This window comes from Aquarana catesbeiana, linkage group LG13, assembly GCF_042186555.1.
Source record: "Aquarana catesbeiana isolate 2022-GZ linkage group LG13, ASM4218655v1, whole genome shotgun sequence".
Classification (NCBI taxonomy): domain Eukaryota; kingdom Metazoa; phylum Chordata; class Amphibia; order Anura; family Ranidae; genus Aquarana; species Aquarana catesbeiana.
This window is the reverse complement of record NC_133336.1, coordinates 175231382-175254243: the sequence shown is the minus strand read 5'-3', so window position 1 is coordinate 175254243 and position 22862 is coordinate 175231382. Positions and strand designations below refer to the sequence as shown.

At 42.4% G+C, this 22862-nt stretch overlaps 1 protein-coding gene across 5 annotated transcripts in view; it reads right to left on the bottom strand.

The window, feature by feature from the left end:
- Positions 1 to 22862, bottom strand: part of CADM3 (cell adhesion molecule 3) — a 642752-nt gene that overhangs the window by 111360 nt on the left and 508530 nt on the right. For all 5 annotated transcript variants that reach the window (XM_073608727.1, XM_073608723.1, XM_073608725.1 and 2 more), the window contains one exon: positions 5568 to 5658. In XM_073608727.1, the coding sequence (XP_073464828.1) occupies positions 5568 to 5658 (91 nt within the window). The remainder of the gene's footprint in view (positions 1 to 5567; positions 5659 to 22862) is intronic.

The following is a 22862-nucleotide window of genomic DNA, read 5'->3' as shown; positions in this document are numbered from 1 at the left end:
CCCCCCTAAAGCCTGAAGGACAGTAAACTGGCCCCTTATTGAAAAAGTTTGGAGACCCCTGTTGTAGACCATCAGTTTTTATATATGAAGTCAGTTGATGGCACAGCCTAGCATCGTCTACCTATAGCCAAAATATCAGCTTTGAGTGGACTGGCCCTTTAACAGCATGTAACAGTATGCAGCCCACTAATCAATATATGTAAAGTACATAATTTATTTGATAAGCAGAGCTCACACAGACCTTACCTGGAATAGTGGTATTGTGACTTGTGCTTCAGGTATTGTTTATGCATGTCTGACATTTCCATTATAAGCAGTAGCTCGGAGAGGCTTTGTTTGCCACTCTTATATAATGACACAAAGTGTGGGAGGTGTGGAGAAGATGTGAATGAAGAAGGTTGGGGAGGTGCAGTGTGGGAGAGGTGAGACAGAGAGATGTGAAGATGTGCGACTAGTAACACTTTACTGTAAAAAGGCATACTGAACATGGAATCTGAGAGATAAGCAGAGAAAATCTAAATGGCAATAAGAGGGAAAGCTGTTGTCCAAATAAGACGTGGCCACAGCCACCATTAAGGACACCTTCACTGGGCAGGGGGTGGCGGCTGCAAGAGCTTCGCAATGATGTGCAGGAGAACGAGTTCCCCAGTAAAATAATAAGAACTAAATCAGAGAGGAGAAAAGAGTATTTTCTGGCTAATAAGGATGGGGGGCAGCAATCACGTGAGGTCTGTTTGGAAAGCAATTTACTTTTAAAGGTTAAAAATTAAAGGGGTTGTAAAGTCAGAAGGTTTTTTAACTTAATGCATGTTATGCATTAAGGTAAAGAAAACTTCTGTGTGCAGTAGCCTTCCTCAGCCCCCCAATACTCACCTGAGTCCCATCTCTGTCCAGCGATGTCCGCGAGTGTCTCAGCCATCTGGGATTCTCCCTCCTGATTGGCTGAGACACAGCAGTGGCGTCATTGGCTTCTGCCACTGTCAAAGTCTGATAGCCAATCAGAAGAGAGGGGGCAGGGCTGAACCACAGCTCCATGTCTGAAGGGACAAGCTGCTTGCTGTGGGGGCACTCGGCAGGAGGGAGGGGCCAGGAGAGCCAAAGAGAGACACAAGAAGAGGAGGATCTGGGTTACTCTGTGCAAATCCACTGCAACAGAGCAGGTAAGTATAACCTGTTTGTTATTTTTATAGAGAAAAATGTGAGACTTTACAATCACTATAAAGTGTTTGTAAGCCTAAAAAAAAATATCCTATTCCTTTAAAGCATGTTAAATAGCACAGTGCTTGTGCTGCGTAATTTGTCCCATTGTATGACATAAAAATACCTGGTTAATCATGTCTGTTCCTGTGTCCCCCTGTGTGTGCTGACCACGGTAATCATGGCTGCTGATCCATGATACTGTGGTCAGTTTACGTGCCTCCGTCATCCTGCTGTCTACTCTGAGTCTCCCCCCCTATCAGTTTCACAGTGTGCGCGTGTGAGAGCAATCTCCTTCCCCGTCCCTTCCCTCCTGCTGCTCTTCCCTGTGGCTTGAAAATACCATTTATAAGTAACTGTCATCCCCTCTGTTTTATCAAGATCTAAAATACTGTTTGTCTTTTCTTTTACAATTCTAATCCTAAATACCATCTCTCACAGCACCGATGTGAGGTCACATGACCTTCCTCTGCTGGCCGGCTGACGTTAGAGGGTTATCTCAGCCCCTCCCTCCGCATTCCTTACACCGGGGAAGGAGAGCAGAGGAATGTCACGTGACCTCACATCGGTGCTGTGAGAGAAGGTATTTAGGATTAGAATTGTAAAAAAATGGACACATAGTACTTTAAAGCGGACCTTTAGTCATTTTTTTCAACTTTCCATCTATTAAATCTTCTGCCCTTGTTGTTTTAACTTTGGATAGTAAAATATTTTTTTTCTGCCAGTAAATACCTTATACAGCCCACTTCCTGTTTCTTGTCTGATAAAAAGCCTAGGCTTATGACATCATGCACAGCTCTCTCTCTCTCACTCTTGTGAGAGTTTGCCAGGAAGTAAGGGGGGATGAGTCATGAGGGCCAATGAGAGCTGCAGGGCTGGAGGTGTGCCTCTGTGTGTCTGTGTAAATCCAGGAAGTGAACAAGCAGCAGCTTCATATTTTTTTTTTTTTAAACATGAGTTTCAAGTTCAGCCAAGTGCATTCAGAATTTTTGGTTTTGGCACCAGAATTTTAATTTCAGTGCACCACTACAAAGACCAAAATGAACAGTGCCACGCATAGGAGTGTGCAGGGGGGCCCCTCGCCCCACAGTGCTGCTAGCTCCCCCCCCCGGCTGCTTCGGGGGATATTTCAGGATGGAGAGCGGGAGAAGGGGCTAGTAAATATGTAATTTACCAGCCCTTCCTTTTCTAAATGAACACTGTAAACATACTCGCTCACTGTGTCCATTTATGACTGAAGCATAGTACACTGTGTTCACTATGCTCCAGTTTGTGAATGAATAGGAAGCCACACAGCACAGAGCACTTCCCATTCATTCACTCTCCCAGGCAGCTGAGGCTGCAGTGAATGGCATGTGTGTTTGAGCAATGGGGTGCACAACTATGGTGGCACGTCTTGTGGCACGTCTTGTGTTCAAAGATCGCAAGCACCGTTTTTAATGGCTGTGATCTGAGGTGGTAACTGCTTGTATACTAGAGCTGCACGATTAATCGTTAAGAATCGAGATCGCGATTCTTTTCTCCTCACGATCTTAACAAAGCATTTTCTCGATTCTATGCAGAGTTCTCTGCTTAAACCGACGGCTGTTAAAAAAATCCCCCAAAAAAACAGGCAGTCTGCCAAGTTTCACAACATTCCTCAGCTGCTGAGCTAACTATAAACATTGCAACGTTTTGCTCTTTAGATCAAAGGAATGAACTTTGTTCTGCAAATGAGGGACGTTTAACCACTTAAAGACTAAACCTTTTTCTTACACTTGCTGCTTACAAGTTAAAATATTTATTTTTTTGCTAGAAAATTACTTAGAACCCACAAACATTATATATATTTGTTTAGCAGAGACCCTAGAGAATAAAATGGTGGTTGTTGCAATATTTTATGTCACACTGTATTGCGCAGCGGTCTTTCAAATGCAATTTCTTGGGAAAAAAATAGACTTTAATGAATTAAAAACAAAAACGAAACCGTAAAGTTAGCCCAATTTTTTGGTATAATGTGAAAGATGATGTTACGCAGCGAGAGTCATGAGAATCGTGATCTTTATTCCAAGCAAAAAAAATCATGATTCTCATTTTTCCCAGAATCGTGCAGCTCTATTGTATACTGGAATTCTATCAATGTGCTAAAGGTCAGGCTACCATAAAAGACAGTACTAAAATAAACACAAATTCTGATAAGTACCCTATCTGCATCTAGACCAGGAGTGGGTAATTCCTTTTCCAAAAGGACCACATGAGAAACTGGGATTGTTGGGGAGAACTGAGCTTAAAGCTGAGGTCCAAGTTTACTTTCACTTTGGGCTGGGTGTGAGACAGGAAGGTCTTGTCTCACACCTGTAACACAGCGCTGTACATAGATGTGCCAAGTGTTCCTGGGCACACCCTATTCATTCTGCGCACCTGTGCCATATCATCCATGTGTGCAGTGTTCGTGGGGAACACAGGCCCAGAGGTAAAGGGGGCCCACTGTGCCCCTCCCACTGTAAACGCAATTTGTCCACGCCCACCATTCATTGCGGCTTTGAACTTTGGGTTGCACACTCTAATGCAATAGGCACACCTACTGTATGGAGCTGTATAGTGCATCTACAGTAGCTGAGGATACATACATTGGGCACATATGTTAGTGAAGGGGATAGTTTACTTGGCCCAGCTTGGCCCAAACAAACTATTTAACATGAAAGTAAACCTAGACATCAGCTTTAATTCTGGTCAATATTCATTTTGGACCTGGGAAGGTCCATAAGCATGTAAACAAAAACATCTGGTACTGGGAATAATAGGTACAACTGCTAATGAAATAGGTCTCTTTTAGATGGGCGGTTGGGGGTGGCAAAAATGGGCGGCTGAGCAAAGCATTTTTAACTTTAGCTGCATAGTTTGACAAGCGGCACAACTTGTCAAACTCACCCATTGAATTAATTGGGACCACACCAACAAGTTTTAAAAAGCTGGGACAGGGCAACAAAAAAGCTGGCAAGGTACAACCCAATTCTAAAAAAATTGGGATGGGGCCATGTTCACCATGGTATAGCATCCCTCTTCTTCCCTTTAAACATCTGGGAACTGAGGAGACCAGTTGCTGGAGTTTTGAGAAAGGAATGTTGTCCCATTCTTGCTGCTTTAAAACCTGGATATATCTTCCAGCAGTGGCGCCGTTCCCGATATGCAAGCTTCCCATTCCATACACACTAATGCTCCCCCATACCATCAGAGAAGCAGGGTTTTGAACTGAGCATTGATAACAAGCCAGAGGGTCCCTCTCCTCTTTAGTCCGGAGTATGCGGCGCCCATGGTTACCAAAAAGAATACCAAATTTCGATTTGCTTGACCACAGAACAGTTTTCCACTTTGCAACAGACCATTTTAAATGAGCTTTGGCCCAAAGAAGACGGAAGCGTTTCTGGATCATGTTCAGATATGACTTCTTCTTTGCATGACAGAGCTTTACTTTTAGATGTGTTGATCTGTGTTCTGAGACAGTGATTTTTGGAAGTATTCCTGTGTCCATGCAGTGATGCCCATCACAGAATCATGCCTGTTTTTAATAAAGTGCCGTCTAAGGACCTGAAGATTACAGGCATCCAATATTATGTTTCAGCCTTGTCCCTTGCGCACAGAGATTTCTCAAGATTTTCAGACTCTTGATGATATTATGTACTGTAGATGATGACATATTTAATGTCTTTGAAATTTTAAATTGAGGAACAATATTCTGAAATTGTTCGACAATTTTTTGACGCAGCTTTTCACAGATTGGTGAACCTCTGCCCATCTTTACTTCTGAGACACTCTGACTCTCTAAGATGCTCTTTTCATACCCAATCATGTTACTGACCTCTTGCCAAGTAACTTATTTAGTTACAAAATGTTCTTCCAGCTCTTCCTTGTTGATACCTTTACTTTGCCAGCTTTTTGTTGCCCTGTCCTAACTTTTTGAAGACATGTTGCTATCATCAGTTTCAACATTTCCTTCTTTTTTTCTTAAAATTGTACATTTTGAAACATTAGATATATTTTCTATTGTGAATAAAATATGGCTTTATGAGATTTGCAAATCATTGCACTCTCTTTTTATGTAGATGTTATACAGCGTCCCAACTTTTCTGGATTTGGGGTTGTACATTCACAAGATGGATTAATGCCAGTAAAGTGGTGCAGCAGCTTTATTGAATTTTCTTACACCCCCATCCCCCCAGTGTCTACCCTTTCCAACCATACTTTGCAGTTTTTAACGATATCTGCCACACAATGACAGGTCCTCCTATTGGTTACTGTCAACTGAGCTAGTTTTCCTTTACTCCATCTCATACTTCAGTTCTACTACTCCTTTTCCATCTGCTAGGCCTTCTTGTTTGGTTTATACTCACAAAGGGTTTCCAAAGGCATCACACTGCAGCATCAGCTTCTCCCCCTCTCTTGGCATATTTGGCCGGGGCTCAATCTTTGCCATCGGTTGGTCTGCAAACAAAAAAAAGAGTTTTTATAAATTAACGCAAAAATGGGACAAATGTATTAATACAGCACACAAGAGCAATAGATTTCATTATTGTACCAATACCGGGTTTGCTTTAAATGGAATTTGAAGCTCTCATGCAATGCTGGACAATGCTAACTATAAGGCTCTTTTCACACGGGTGGCATTTTGCATGTTTTCAGGAGGCAATACTGCGACTTTCTGAATGTCTTTTTTTTTTTCAATCCCAAGGGAGATTTTACAGTGAAATACCATGGCACGACCGTGTGCCAAATCATGAAGTTGTGGCACGGTCCCATTTTGCAAGCAGTGCCACCTGAAAAATGTGATTGCCGAGTTAAATTTGCAACACCCAGAAAGGAATCATCCCGACCATGGTAATGAGAACGGATCTGAATGTCCATCATCATTTTAATTTGTAGGTAGGTGGCCTTAAAAACGTGAATCGACCACTTTTTTTTACCACCCCTTTGCCGCCTGTATTAACCTAGCCTTAGAAGCTGTCACCATGTGAATGGAAGCTTCTTCTGTGGCAGATAACAGCCATCCTGACACATTTCCTTTCATGTAAAATCTTCAACTGAACACGATAATGAGCTGGGAAGGGCTTATTGAGATATCATGCATACCCACAATAATCTGAAAAATTAAAAAAGGAAATTAAAAAGCGCCTGTATATACTTTATGTTATACATCTGATATTTTGTTAATAAATTGGAACTAAACCCATCAATTTAACAGGTTAAAAAAACAGTTACATTCCTAGCATGCTGAGAATGCTGTCTGTCAGGCTCCATTTGTGCTCTCAACCAAAACTGTCAAACCATCTAATGGCTGGTGTCATAACTAATCACATGTTCAGCATCATGGCAGTTGCAGAGCAAGCATAGGCTAAGGTGGCAGCTTGGCTAAAAAGGATAGGAGGGTTTAGTTCCACTTTAATTTAAAAAAAATATTCAAGTGCACTATACTGCCTTTACACACACGAGTTTTAATGGCATCCCAATCTTAGTCCGTAGGGTTCAATATTGAGTTGGCCCACCCTTTGCAGCTATAAGAGCTTCAACTCTTCTGGGAAGGCTGTCCACAAGGTTTAGGAGTGTGTCTATGGGAATGTTTGACCATTCTTCCAGAAGTGCATTTGTGAGGTCAGGCACTGATGTTGGACGAGAAGGCCTGGCTCGCAGTCTCCACTCTAATTCACCCCAAAGGTGTTCTATCGGGTAGAGGTCAGGACTCCACCTCAAACTCGCTCATCTATGTCTTTATGGACCTTGCTTTGTGTGCTGGTCCAAATCATTTGGTGGAGGGGGGATTATGGTGTGGGGTTGTTTTTCAGGGGTTAGGCTTGGCCCCTTAGTTCCAGTGAAGATAACTCCTAAGGCGTCAGCATACTAACATATTTTGGACGATTTCATGCTCCCAACTTTGTGGGAACCATTTGGGGGATGGCCCCATCCTGTTCCACACCAGTGCACAAAGCAAGGTCCATGAAGACATGGATGAGCAAGTTTGGGGTGGAGGAACTTGACTGGCCTGCACAGAGTCCTGACCTCAACCCAATAGATCACCTTTGGGATGAATTAGAGCGAGTGGAGACTGAGAGTCAGTGCCTGACCTCACAAATGCGCTTCTGGAAGAATGGTCCAACATTCCTATAGACACACTCCTTGTGGACAAACTTACCAGAAGAGTTGAAGCTGTTAAAGCTGCAAAGGGTGGGCCAGCTCAATATTGAACCCTACAAACTAAGACTGGGATGCCAAGTAAAGTTCATGTGCGTGTAAAGGCAGGCGTCCCAATACTTTTGACAATATAGAGTAGATAGAACATTCAGATTTTGAAGGGTAGTTGTTGTCCAATGTGAATTACATTCACAGCTCTGAACAGAGCTGTACTACAAATTCCGAACTGCAAGTCAATTAGTGTACAAGCCGTGGTACTCTGCTTCTGTACTGTAAGTTTAGTAGCAAAAGAACATGAATTAAAACTGCAAATTCAACAGAAATAACCAACATAATATTCCTCCTCTCTATATTGCTCCCTATAGGAACCTCTGCTAACAATTTTTATATCCATATATTTTAACTGTAGAATCTAGAGATGGGTTATCGCCAATCAAATGTTTCTTAATCTCTCTAGTAACATTCTTTGAGTCAAGGACCTCAGATTTATATTGCTTAACGAAGCACTCTGCCCACACCCATGCTCCCCTTATAGCGGAGTTCCACCCATTTCTACAAGTTCCTTGAAACACAATGCCCACCCATAGAACAGTCCGTAATGGCAATTATTTATTTATGATTTTTTTTCTAAATATCTTGTTTTTCTTTATATAGTCTGCACTTCTGGGCCTGGCCGCCTAGGTGCTTTCGCCATTAGGTGATTTGCTAGGACTCCTGGGATGTCTGCGTCATCTATCCCTGGAGTCTTTGAACCGCACTTGACCATCTTCCTGGTTGTCTTGATTGACAGGTTGCCATAGCAAACCTGTAAACAACAACGTGCTGCATCCTTATTGCACAGGCGTGAGATCGGGGCTTTCATGCTGGGTAGCCAGCCGCATGAAGTCCCGGAAGCCAGTAGGAGCGGGCTTCAGATACCCACACTTATAGTGACCGCTGCCTGTCTGCCGGGATCCTGTGATAAATATCATAATTGTAAGTAAGAAGAAGGAATACACTTATACCAGTATTCCATTTATATTGTGCAAAAAAAGAGAAGAGAATAACAGGGGTGCTTTTTGGAGAAAACTGACAAGGAGACTGGAGCCCCTCTTTAAAGTGGTTGTAAACCTCAGACATGAAATATGAACAAAGCATATGTTTACTTGTCTCAATTAATAGCACTAAGTGTCATTTCTGTCTGCTGCTTCATTGCTAGGCTATCAGCGTTAACCACTTCTCACAAGTTTTCCTGACAACCAAGAGAAAAATGGTGACAGGGGAGGGATCTTGAGCAGATTGACAGCCTCAGCTCTGTTCCTTTGAGTTGTGTGATGGGGGGGTCTCTTCCCTTCAATCAGCTCTCAGAGCTTTCCTCACAGAGCTCTGCAGTGTAAGAAAGCTAGAAAGCTGAACATGAAGAGGAACTTCACCTTTCAGCATGACAATGACCCAAAGCATACATCCAAATCAACAAAGGAATGGCTTCACCAGAAGAAGGTTAAAGTTTTGAATGGTCAGCCAGAGCCAAGACCTGAATCCGATTGAAAATCTGTGGGATGATCTGAAGAGGGCTGTGCACAGGAGATTCCCTCGTAATCTGACAGATTTGGAGTGTTTTTTGCAAAGAAGAGTGGGCAAATATTGCCAAGTCAAGATGTGCCATGCTGATAGACTCATACAAAATGGAAAATTCCCTCACAGGGTTTTTTAGCAGCCGAGAAAAATATTAGACTATGAGTGTGTTCAATTTTTAATTAAAAATCTTTTATTGTATCAAAAAATTATTTGCAAATTCATAAAAGTTGTAAAAAATGAGTTGTGGCATTGACATGAAAATAACATTACCCATCATTCATGATAAAAACACACATTATATGGAACCTGTTGTTTGCACATTACTACAACGTGGTCATCCACATGATACCCCTACGCGTTTTCACCCTTCTAATTGTGGTCTTCTTTGGGGGGGGTATGTTCATTTATGATGATGGAGAAAAAGATGAACATATCCTGCAGCCAGAGATTACTTTAAAATTTGATCTCGATGATCCTGAAGCCTCCTTGTGCTGTCTCTACATCCTTTAGAATGAACCCCAACTCCAAAGAACTTACAAGAGACCACTCTTTTGGACTCCCAAGGGGACAAGGAGGAGAACAAGTGAGCACCTGTGATATATCATAGCAGCCTTGTTTTTACAGTAAGAATTCAAAAAGTTTATTTGCTGTTGGGTAGTTACCAGACTAGATGACCTCCAGCCTAATGAATAAATCAATTTGTTGATTTTTTATTTATTAACTATGAATTTTCTTTATGTTTGACCCCTAGGGGTTGATATATTCATTAATTATATATTCAAATTGCTCTAACGTGAGAGGGAACATAAAAAATAAATAAAGTGTTTATGTGTTCATTGTGAATGTGTGTTATAAAAATTGTGAAAGAGGATAAAATGCTGATAGACTCATACCCAAAAAGACTGAGTGCTGTAATAAAATCAAAAGGTGCTTCAAGAAAGTATCCGTTTAACCACTTCAATACTGGGCACTTCTGCCCCCTTCCTTCCCAGGCCAATTTTCAGCTTTCAGCGCTCTCGCACTTTCAATAAGAATTGCGCGGTCATGCAACACTGTACCCAAATGAAATTTTTATCATTTTGTTCACACAAATAGAGCTTTCTTTTGGTGGTATTTATTCACAAAATCATTTTATTTTTTTGCGATATAAGCGGGGAAAAAAAAGAGTGGAAATTTAAAAACAAACAAACAATATTTTCTACTTTCTGTTTTAAAAGAAATCCAATAAAATCTAATTTTGTCATAAATTTGAGTCAAAATGTATTCTGCTACATGTCTTTGGTAAAAAAAATCCTGTTAAGTGTATAATTGGTTTGTGTGATCACGGACATATGTACGCAGATGATCATGTACAGATGTGCGCAGATGATCACGGACATATGTGCGCAGATGATCATTGGGACATGTGATTTTACTGTTACATATGTGGAGGACAGGTGTTTTTACTGTGTGGGGACACGTGTGTGGGGACAGTGTTTTGGGGACACTATTTTTGGGACATTGTGATTATACATTGTTTGTGGACACTGGGCCGGTGATCAGTGTGTAAAAAGTTGTAAAAAACAGCTCATATTCACTGATCACCGGCTGGCTTCAGAGATCCGCTCTCCTCACTGACAACTTCTGTGTGAGGAGAGGAGAGCCGATAGCCTAGCAAACAGCTCTCTATGTACATCACATGATGGCTGTGATTGGACACAACCTTCATGTGATCAGGAGGGCCAATCACAGAGCCCACCTGCCGATCGGAGATGCTCAGTGTCCGGGTGACACGAGCGCATCGGATCGTGCCGCTGCGCTGGCAGGCGCGATCCCCCTCCTTCTGAGGGACGTTTCTGAACAACCACTCAGGAGGAGGAAGCGTCCACCTGGCCGTATATGTGCAGTGGCTGGCTGGGGAGGTGGTTAAGGGTGTGCACACTTATTATTTTTTTTTTATTGTTACCTCTCTCCACCTAAAAGATTTCAGTTTGTTGTTCAATTGAGGTGTACAGTTTATAGGTCACATTAAAGGTGGAAAAAGTTATGAAATCATTTATCTTAGTTTCATTTTTTTACATCGCAGAAACCTGACATTTTAACAAGGGTGTGTAGACTTCTTATATCCACTGTACATAAATGGACGATACCTATAGTCAAAGCTGCACAGTCTGTTTTAATCTACAGACACCCCTTACCTGCACAGGCAGTTTCTTGGTAAAGGTGAACTAATCCTTTAAAAAACTTCTAATGGACCGAGTGTACTCTTGACGCTGTCTGTGGCATACTAGGCTGCGTATGGAAAAGTAGTCATAATGTCCTCTATCTGTTTCACCGCAGATTCTTCTACAATAAATCTTGAGCATGTTTAAAGAAAAATTTTGTATGCCTGTCTTTACAAGTAATAGTTTTAATAAACAAAACCTGTACATATCTATTCATGAGTTACCAATTTCAGGGATCTTTAGATTTCTTAAAAAAAGTTTATACTTTGAATGGCTATGCAAGACCCCGGTACACCCCCCATTTCAAATGATTTAGTCAACCATTACTGCTTGGAATGACAAGAAGTTATTAGACAGTTTTTCATTATAATCTTCTCACTGGGGGCGCTGTCCTCTCGCTTTCCTTGTTGTTTTGTTCTACATTACATTAACAACTATGATAATGAGGATAAATGATTTTTCCTGCTTGCGCCGGATGTTGAAAATAAATTGCATTTGGGCGTAATTTGGGGCATATTTTCCCTTTATTGGCAAGCCTGCTGTCTGACTCATTTTGCTGCATAGCAGCCTAGCAATAAAGTTTCTCCTAAATCCATTCAATGTTTAGATCACACCTCAGTCTATTCCTCTGCTAAGTGCCAATGCTTTATGAAGCACAGAGAGAGGAGCTGCGGATAACGTAGCAGATCCTTAACACTTTGGAACAAATACATAAATCTAATAATGACACAGTGGCTTGGGATAACACACAGAAGACTCACCGCCAAATAAGGCTGATTTTATCATGTGCGGGAGCCCGGAAGCGAGAGGCTCTGGGGAGATGAATGAAGAGGTGGCACAGCTCCAGAGCATACATTAAAGAGGAAGAAGTAAGGAAAAGAATAAGAGGCTGTTATGGTCCTGGTGCACAAGAAGCCACAGTGTATATTGTGGACATTAGGGTTCAAAGAGCCTGCAAAAAGGCAGGTAAAATTGTACCAGCCGAGGAGTCAAGTGACTACCTTCCTTGGGTCATGCTATTGGATGAGTTGCAGGATGCAAAAAACTACTATCATAGTCTCTCTGTAGAGCCTTGGTTGGTGTACCCCTGTAGACAATTGAGGTAGACCACACTCCAGGCCCTCTTCACCATAAAAAGGTGCTTGTCAGGTAAGGAAAAGAATAAGAGGCTGTTATGGTCCTGGTGCACAAGAAGCCACAGGGTATATTGTGGACATTAGGGTTCAAGGAGCCTGCAAAAAGGCAGGTAAAATTGTACCAGCAGAGGAGTCAAGTGACTACCTTCCTTGGGTCATGCTATTGGATGAGTTGCAGGATGCAAAAAACTACTATCATATTCTCTCTCTAGAGCCTTGGTTGGTGTACCCCTGTAGACAATTGAGGTAGACCACACTCCAGGCCCTCTTCCCCATAAACAGGTGCTTGTCAGGTTCAAAATGAAATGTGAAATGTAGACAAGATGAGGTAGATGACCACACACTATATAGTGGGAAATCCAATCTCTTTTTTAATACAAATCCATAAATAAAAGCCTCACAGATTCAGGCAGGAGCAGCATTGGCATGTTTCATGGTCACAGGAGCTTGCTGACTAAGTGCCTATGCGCATGAAACGTGTCAACACTGCTCCTGTCTCTGAGGCTGTGATGTTTTATATTTGGATTTTCTTCAATAAAGCTACAGAATTTCCCACTATATAGTGTGTGGTCATCTACTTCACCTTGTCTACATTTCACGGCTTTGAACCTGATAAGCACCTGTTTATGAGAAAGAGGGACTGGAGTATGGTAGCCCTACCTGGAGCGGTGTCTACACATCTTTGCTTTGGATCTATCTGGTCTATCCCTGTACCATCATTGAATTTGTAGCCATCAGACCTTATTCCTGAGTTTAGAGTGTTTGTTAACCCTAAGGGCTAATTTTCACCTGAGGTTGGGGGCAGAAAAACCCCAGAGTCGAGACATGCTACCCTCTTTAGCTGCAAAGGCATCGGCTGGGGGTGCACACATACCTCGGCCAAGATGTTTTGCTTTCCGGCTGCAATTATACCCCCTGTTGATTTTGTAGGGTGTAGTGCCCACTGAACGAGACACATTCAAGTGAATGGGGCCACTCTGTAAGCACCCCACAACCGCATGCTATGCACAAGGTTGCGCTGCACTAGTGCAGCCATCATGGGATTAAAGCAGGCAGTAAGGCAAAAAACTATTCATTATTATTTAACAAAAGTTGGGGAACAAGTCAGTGGTCCTGTGGATGCAAAATGGAGCTCCATTTCTGGTATATGGCAAGGAGCTTTTTATAACACTGGTCTTTATGCATGTAAGCCACTTAAAAGAGAAGTGTTAGTAACCAAAATAATAAACATACATACTCACCTAGATGGCTGCAGCATTGATCCGATGCTGCAGCTGTCCCCCTCCAGCTCCACACTGAGAACTGAGTGATCAAAGGCTGCTGATCGCTCAGTTCCTGGTTCAGGGGTGACTGTCAGTCACCCCTCTGTGCTCTGACCCTCCAGAGCTCATGGAGTGCCGAGCTGTAGAGGGGGCAAGAACAGTTGGCTCAGGCTCTCAGCAGTGTGCTAAGAGGCTGAGCCAACTACTGGTCAGGCATCTGGGAGGATCCCAATATTATTGACCGGCTCTATGGCATCAGCCGACAGCAGACTTTGGCCCACCCTCGGCTTAATCTGAGCCACAGGAGTGCAGACCTTGGTGCACTCCTTTGATCCTCAGAAGTATAGCCAAAATAGCTTTGGCCATACTTCTCCTTTAAAAACTTTATGTGTTGCCCATACAGATAAATGTTCTCTTTTTGTCTAACATAAGGGACAATGTGATTGGTTGCCTTTGAAATCTTTAATCACGAATACACTACATTACTTTTTTTGTTTGATTTATTTACTTATTAAATGTAAGTCTACTACAGTATAGATAGGAAAGGCACAGCTATCGATGCTTAGAACAGTATAAAACTTTATAAATGAACAGAAGCTGCTAACGTCAACTGTCTTACAGAGACCCTTAGGTCAGGCGGACAGTTGATGTGACCTCAGTATTCTGCATTGTGTGGGAACCACAGAGGAACGCTGGAGTCCAGAGATGGGGATTGTTCATACTCAGTGGGATGAAGGAAGCCTATAGCATTTTGCAAACAGGATTACAGAGTGTTGCAGCTTTACGGTTTAAGCTGAAATTCGTACTGAGTAAATTCACACGTGCATTCATTCATGAGAAGGAAAAAATAGAAGTGCTACAACACCTTCCCTCTACCAAGCTTACAAACAGCCCAAAGCACAATACTCCTCACATATGCTGGATGAACCGTATATGAGAACAACTGGAGCTTTATAAATCTACACAAATACTACTGGAGCTGCAAACCGACCTTACAAGACTGACCACAGGCAGCAGGGAAACTTTGGACTGTACCGATAATCCCATTTGGCTCAATCATACAGCCTTGTAAAGTTACTGAAGGGTTTCGGAACATTGGAATCTCCCATGTGACATCATTGTGCTTATTTATTAGCACTACAATGATAAAGTGCAAAATGCAGTACGTATAGCAACCAATTATATTTCATCTTGCAATAAATTAAAGTGAATTGTGACTGTTTTCTATGGATTGGCATGTTTAGCTGATTGCAGGATTGATTGATTAAGCCCTCCTTGCCATGGGGAGGGAGCACAGTTACCGTGACCTTAGTAAGGCAAGAAGTCTAACATAAAAAGGTAATCCTTTCTACTTTTACTTCTTGGCAAAGCATGCCATTACCTTTTGTGCAAAAATAGCCTTGGAGCCATAAGGCCAGAGGCTGCCTTATAGTTAATTACAATTAACCTCATCAGAGAAAGGGCTGGCACACTCTCAGCTCCCACTGGGTGTTGGAAAGAAGGAAAATCATGGCTTTCTGTATAATAAAGATGCCTCTCAGCCACCCGGGTCAATATAAATTGAGTAGGATCTAGCAAGCTGCTTGTGCCTGCTGACTATCAGTCACTTGGACATGGCTGTTAACTCCAGGGGAAATTGAATCGCTTATCAAACATCTTTCAGGAGAACAGAACCCTGGCAGGCTGGCTCATTTCCCAAACAGAGAGTTGCGTCTGGTCAGAAAGATGAGCTAACGCTGGTGAAACGTGCACTGGGAAAGGCGCTAGCAGTTATTCAGTAGAGGCAGAACTGTTAAATGCCCTCTTAAAGTGTAACTATACCCAGGCAGCCATTTTGGATCCTGGACTATTTCATTAATGCCACCTACAAATTCAGTAAACCATGTGGGCGCATATGCGGGTGGTTATTAGCTGCCCTTTTTACATACCTCCAGGGAGATATGTATTGATTAAAATATTTGAAATGCAACTATTGTAAATACTTGATTGCAGCCTATTGTTTTTCCCTGTACAGTATGGATAATAGCAACCACTTGCAGCTGGGCAGTGTCCTGTGCGTGTCACGTTGGGAATTCCAATACAGTGGAACCTTGGATTACAAGCATAATTCAAGCATAATTCGTTCCAGGTGAATACTTCTAATCCAAAGCACTCACATATCAAAGCGAGCTTCCCAATAGAAGTCAATGGAAATGAAGATAATTCGTTCCACATTGACTTCTATTGCATGCAATACCACATGTGGCCAGAGGTAGGGGCCTCAGAAATACTCGGGAACAGCTCGGCTGAACTCGGAAAGGCTCGGAAACACTTGGGAATGGAGTATTTCCGAGTGATTCCAAGTAATTCCGAACGGCTCTGAACCGTTCCGAGTGTCACCGGCGCCCCCGCACCTCTGGCCAAATGCGGTACTGCACACCACATTAACTTGAATTCTGCTCGTTTTGCGAGACAACACTCTCAAACTGAGTCAGAATTAAAAAAAAAAAAGTTGCTCGTCTTTCACAACGCTCGTTAACCGCATTCTCATTAACCAAGGTGTAAAAGAATTTAGGACCAGCTGTGGTGTGCAGCTGTTTCTTCATTCACCCCCTGTACAGTAGCATTTAAAAAAGTCTTACAGTCACATGTGATGACAAACAACACACTGACCGGGAGAGAGAGCTGAGTGACATCTGTTTGTTACTGCTCCTTCACTGTCTAATCACAGGCTGGGAGAAGGAAGGTGGCCTATCTATGTTTCATAGTTCCCAACATTCTCAAAACATTAGGGACACTTTTTCTGATGTAGGTGGAGTATTATTTTAATTAGGGGTGGGTCATTCATTTGTAGGCATGGTCTAGATCAGGCATATGCAATTAGTGGACCTCCAGCTGTTGCAAACTTACAAGCCCCATCATGCCTCTGCCTCTGGGTGTCATGCTTGTGGCTGTCAGAGTCTTGCTATGCCTCATGGGACTTGTAGTTCTGCAACAGCTGGAGGTCCGCTAATTGCATATCCCTGGTCTAGATGGTAAAGAAAATGTGGCCCGCAAAGTGGGTGTGGTTTCAATTATGCTAAATATTGGGCATGGCTTAAAAGGGTGTGGTTAAATAGAGTCTGAGATGCCTTACATAATGGAGAATGTGGTAATATATAGACAATATATAGATGACCACCTCCATTATTGGGATGGAGGTGGTTTGCGGGTGACACCAGACCTTTTCCTTTTTGTCTATTGAACCCGGGTGGAAGACACCCATTTAGCCCAAACCTGGTCTGCTGCCACCATTAGCCAATTATTCATTACATACAATTATTCTATTCCGTAGCCCTTTCAGCTATTTTGTCCAACACTCAGGTACCACATCTCCCATGGGCTGATATAGGTTCTTGGTGCTGTTCCCTATTGGTGGCATTGGTTATCGTCCAGATCAGAAGCTGCTATGTGTACAAGGGAGGTTTTCATACCTCCTGTGGTCCCCCCCTGCCCTGTCCGGACGGGCGGGGCCACCTACACATCGGGGCCATGCAACCACGCCTACCGTCAGCGGTTGTGGCGTCAGCTCGCTATTGCGTGGAATGTCTAGCATGTGTGACTTGGGGGTGTCTGCGCAGGCTCTCCCCCATTTGGAGGCGAGCGCCATTCATGTTCACGTGCCTTGTCACACACACATGGCGTTGGAGGTGGAGCTCACTGGGTCCTCTGGGGATATAAATTGAGGGCTAGTCATGGCTGGGATCTGTTTGTCACTTCTTGTTTCCTGTTACACTTCATTCAAGGTGAGTCCCCACTCCTTGATTGATGCTAATCATCCATTCACTCCCTTCACATTTAAGCAACTTAACTTTAGTATGGTCTGCCATATATATTGTCTCACACATTATTATGTTCACTCACATGGTTTATTCATGCACACACCATTACACATTCATCTCTTTTATTTCACTGTCTCTGAGTTTCCAAGTCCATCTACCTTTGAAAAACATTTGTTCATATGTGTATATATATATAATTGTCATTACATTGTATACTTCATGGTTACTTTGTTGGTATAGTACCAACTGATATACATATATTCTTATCTTAGCTGACATATACAATGGACTTGGATACATACTATGTGGGACACACTATCACACTGTTTTTGTCTTTATTTTTTTATTTACACATTTTATTTTATTTTTTTTTCTCTATTGTCCCCAAGATTCTAAGCCCATACCATTTTTGAACTAGAGTGGTTCATGCATATACATACTTATATCATATACTACTTTACTTCTATTCTGTTATGACAGCATCTATTGATACATATGCATTTATGTTTCAGTTGACATTATTAATGGATATTGGGAGATCTTTGGTGACACACCCCCATCCCGGCCATGTCTGCCCCCCGTGTGCTCTGTTGGGTTGGTTTGTCCTCTGCCTCCTCAGCTCCCAAGCCGGCTGCTCATTATTGCCGCCTCTGGGTATTTAGCATTTGGTAGTCCGATCCAGCCTTTGGTGAGTTTAGGGCCATGTGTTTTGGACCCTCTTGACTAATTGTCACGATACCATCTCTGTGTTGATACTTATTTGGTTCATTATGCCCCCTACAGATGAACTACACACGCATCTACCCCTGATGAAGCGAGCATGGTTTTGCGAAATGCGTTGGAATACTTTTCATGCCTGTGTACTTTGCAACTTACATTTTATACCATGATACATGTAATGATATTTTTTACTGTATGTATCATTTCAGTGGCTTGGCTATGATTCATGTTGTTTATGTTTGCATGACAATTTTAATACATTTTGAGACTGCTTTTACCCTGTCAATTGTTGGCTAACCGCATTCATCTCATTTAAATTCCCGGGGCGGTTTCCTGTTTTATGTGGTAATATATAGGGGAAGAAAAAAGAGAAAGAGGGATGGAGGGAGAGAGAAAGAAAGAAAAAGGGATGGAGGGAGGGAGAAAGATGGCTGGAGAAAGAAAAAGGGATGGAGGGAGAAAGACGGATGGAGGAAAGACAGGAATGAAGAAAGTAAAAGAAAGAAAGAAATAAAAAGAGGGATGGAAGGAGGGAGAGGGAAAAAAAATAGGGACGGAGGAGAAAGAAAGGAAGGAAGGAAGGAAGGAAGGAAGGAAGGAAGGAAGGAAGGAAGGAAGGAAGGAAGGAAGGAAGGAAGGAAGGAAGGAAGGAAGGAAGGAAGGAAGGAAGGAAGGAAGGAAGGAAGGAAGGAAGGAAGGAAGGGAGAAGGGAAAGAAAGGAAGGGAGAAGGGAAAGAAAGGAAGGGAGAGAGGAAGAAAAAAGAAAGGAAGGGAGAAGGGAAGAAAGAAAGGAAAGGAGAAAGGAAGAAAGAAAGGAAAGGAGAAAGGAAAAAAAAAAGGGAAGGAAGGGAGAAAAAAAAGTATTCATACCCCTTGAAATGTACCATTTTGTCATGTTACAACCAAAAATGTATATGTATTTTATTGGGATTTTATGTGATAGACCAGCACAAGGTGGCACATAATTGTGAAGTGGAAGGAAAATGATAAATGGTTTTTCATTTTTTTTACAAATAAATATGTGAAAAGTGTGGCGTGTATTTTTATTCAGCCCCCCTGACTCAATACTTTGTACAACCACCTTTCACTGCAATTACAGCTGCAAGTCTTTTTGGGGATGTCTCTACCAGCTTTGCACATCTAGAGAGTGACATTTTTGCCCATTCTTCTTTGCAAAATAGCTCAAGCTCTGTCAGATTGGATGGAGAGTGTCTGTGAACAGCAATTTTCAAGTCTTGCCACAGATTCTCAATTAGATTTAGACAGGGACTTTGACTGAGCCATTCTAACACATGAATATGCTTTGATCTAAACCATTCCATTGTAGCTCTGGCTGTATGTTTAGGGTCTTTGTCCTGCTGGTGGATGAACATCTGCCCCAATCTCAAGTCTTTTGCAGACTCTAAACAGGTTTTCTTCTAAGATTGCCCTGTATTTGGCTCCATCCATCTACCCATCAACTCTGACCAGCTTCCCTATCCCTGCTGAAGAAAACCATCCCAACAACATGAGGCTACCACCACCATGTTTCACGGTGGGGATGGCATGTTCAGGGTGATGTGCACTGTTAGTTTTCCACCACACATAGCATCTTGCTTTTAAGCCAAAAAGTTAAATTTTGTGCTCATCTGACCAGAGCACATTCTTCCACATGTTTGCTGTGTCCCCTACATGGCTTCTCACAAACTGCAAACAGGACTTCTCATGGCTTTCTTTCAACAATGGTTTTCTTCTTGCCACTCTTCCATAAAGACCAGAATTGTTGAGTGCACGACTAATACTTGTCCTGTGGACAGATTCTCCCACCTGAGCTGTGGATCTCTGCAGCTCCTCCAGAGTTACCATGGGCCTCTTGGCTGCTTCTCTGATTAATGCTCTCCTTGCCCGGCCTGTCAGTTTAGGTGGACGGCCATGTCTTGGTAGGTTTGCAGTTGTACCATACTCTTTCCATTTTCCGATGATGGCTTGAACAGTGCTCCATGAGATGTTCAAAGCTTGGGATATTTTTTTATAACCTAACCCTGCTTTAAACTTCTCCGCAACTTAATCCCTGACCTGTCAGGTGTGTTCCTTGGCCTTCATGATGCTGTTTGTTCACTAAGGTTCTTTAACAAACCTCTGAGGGGTTCACAGAACAGCTGTATTTATACTAAGGTTAAATTACACACAGGTGGACTCTATTTACTAATAAGGTGACTTCTGAAGGTAATTGGTTCCACTAGATTTTAGTTAGAGAAAGGGGGCTGAATACAAATGCTTTTCAGATATTTGTAAAAAAAAATTAAAACCTTTTATCATTTTCCTTCCACTTCACAATTATGTGCCACTTTGTGTTGGTCTATCACATAAAATCGCATTAAAATACATTTATGTTTTTGGTTGCAACATGACAAAATGTGGAAAAGTTCAAGGGGTATGAATACTTTTTTAGGGCAATGTAGGTAGCTGCAGTTTGCTTTTAGACCCGACCCAGATTTTCCTGACTCCCAGCCCACCCAGCTTACTATGAGGGTGGGCTGGGATGACATGGCGACCATCTGCATGTCGCACTGGGTGATGGTGGAGCGGTGCAGCCTTTTTATAGTCCGCCCCTGGGACCATATAAATTGGGACTGTTGGCAGCTATAATGTTGCTTAAAGCGGAACTTCACTCTCTTAATCAACATTGACTAATTTTAACTCTTATGCTGGTAGCATTAGTAAATAGGAAAGTATATTATATTTACTTGTTTTAAACTTTTTTTTTTAACATTTCTTTAGTTACTTCCTGGTTTGAGGCCTAGGCCAAAATGTCATACATCTCAGGAGTCTTTAGGAGAGGTTTTCTCAGCTAATCTCAATAGAGGAAGAAGATACAATGCTATTATGCCCATATCCTACTAATATATATATATATATATAACAGAATGCGTGTTGCCCTTACTCAAGATGGGCAGAAATTAATATGGGATGTTTTTCAAAGTGATTTATCAGCAAATTAAGGCATGGAGACATGGATGAATGGGTGATTTTGCTTTAAGTATTAAAAAAAATGAATTAGACAGTGTTTTTTTGGTTTGTGGTGCTCAGATGTAGTGAATTTCCACTTTAATTGTGGCAAGGAAAAGTCATGTCACTGTGCTGGCTGTGCTGTGTGGTAGGGCTGTGTAAATCTCTGTACTGGATGGACACACAAACAAACCAATTTGCGGGAGGGCAGCTTCCATATATCCATTTTATCTGTGAATTTAGTGGTCTCCTGGAATAGAGCTTTAATTGTTTAAAACAAGCTTTTCTTGACTGCTACGCACATTTGTGCAGTCCTTATATTTGAATTGCCCCAACTACGTTCCTTTACCATTTGCTTTTGCTAACTACAAACTGACTAAGCAGCTACCATGATTTCTTTCTGCTTTGTTTGATGCGCACACATTATATGTCTTCAGATGCCCTGTGCTAGTGGATTTCTTACGTTTTGCTCTACCTATGAGGAAGATAGGGTGACCTACGGGTGAGCGTTCTTTAAAATTATTCATTGCTTTATATGTCCCAAGGGTGGTCCTTTCATAGATTAGAATAGCAACACAATTTACTGAGATACCATAATGTGACAGACCTCTGATTTATTGTACATGATATAAAGACATTCAATATATTATATATTTGCAATATGTGCACATGGGCAATGCAGTACACATTCTTCAGCACTCAGTCCATCTTACCAGTATCCTTACCTATAAAATATCCTGAGCTCCCAGTTCTGGACATATATACAGCAATGAATAAGTAAGGAGAAGGTTTACCAAAATGTAGCCCCTTCCTCCCTAAAGGGTACAGCAATATATCAGAAGCACAGGCTCACTCAAGGCAGATGAAGACCTCCAATGTGTGTTTGCACCAAATGGAAGCTGTCCAGATCCATTTGGAACTAGCAAAATTAGGTGTACATGGGTAGGACAATCCGAAAATATCCAGCACCTACGTTAATAAATATGTACAGGTAGGTCAATCTATTGGATCTGGCTGTGTAGGTATTTTGCTTCCTCTGTTTCTCTCATGTTAATGTAAAGCACATGTGTCAAACACAAGGCCGGTGGGCTGAATCCGGCCCTCCAGGCCATTTCATGTGGCCCTCACATCTCTACTGCAGCCGTGGAATTCCCCTCATCTCCTCCACCACCTTGTCTCAGCAGAGAAGAGGACAGAACTCCTCCTACAGATCCTGCATGCCTCTGTGTAGCCTCCGCACCTCCTAGACTCCGCCTTCCCTAGTCTCAGTATTCAGCTGACTCCAGGCTTCCTCTAGTCCTCCTCCAGAACCTGCACTTTCTGCTTCCTAGCTCTGCCCCCAGCTTCTTCCCAGCAGCAGCAGAAGAAAGGGGGCGCACTGTGATGTAAGGGAAGGTGGAGGATACATGACTTCTGATGGTGGGTGGCTCTTGACATCTGATGTAAGGGGGTATGGGGTGCTGTGGACATCTGTTTCTACTTATTATGAGAATACTACAATTCTATGCCAGTTGAAAAGGGGGGTTGCACAGTGCTGGTATCATCCACAAGAAACTTCAATGGAGACGGCTCAGACAGAACACCATGGCAGAACCATCTTCTGTCTGAGCCGTCTCCAATAAAGTTTCTTGTGGCTGATACCAGCGATATGTGACCCTTTATTTCAGACTTGCATCATCTGCTACAGGCGTGGGAGTGGGCTCCATGCCGGTCTGCACCTGCCCTTCACAGCTTAATGCCGCGTACACACGGTCGGAAAGCTCCCATCGAACATTTGTTGTCGGAAATTCTGGCCGTGTGTGGGCTCCATTGGACATTTTCCATTGGAATTTCCGA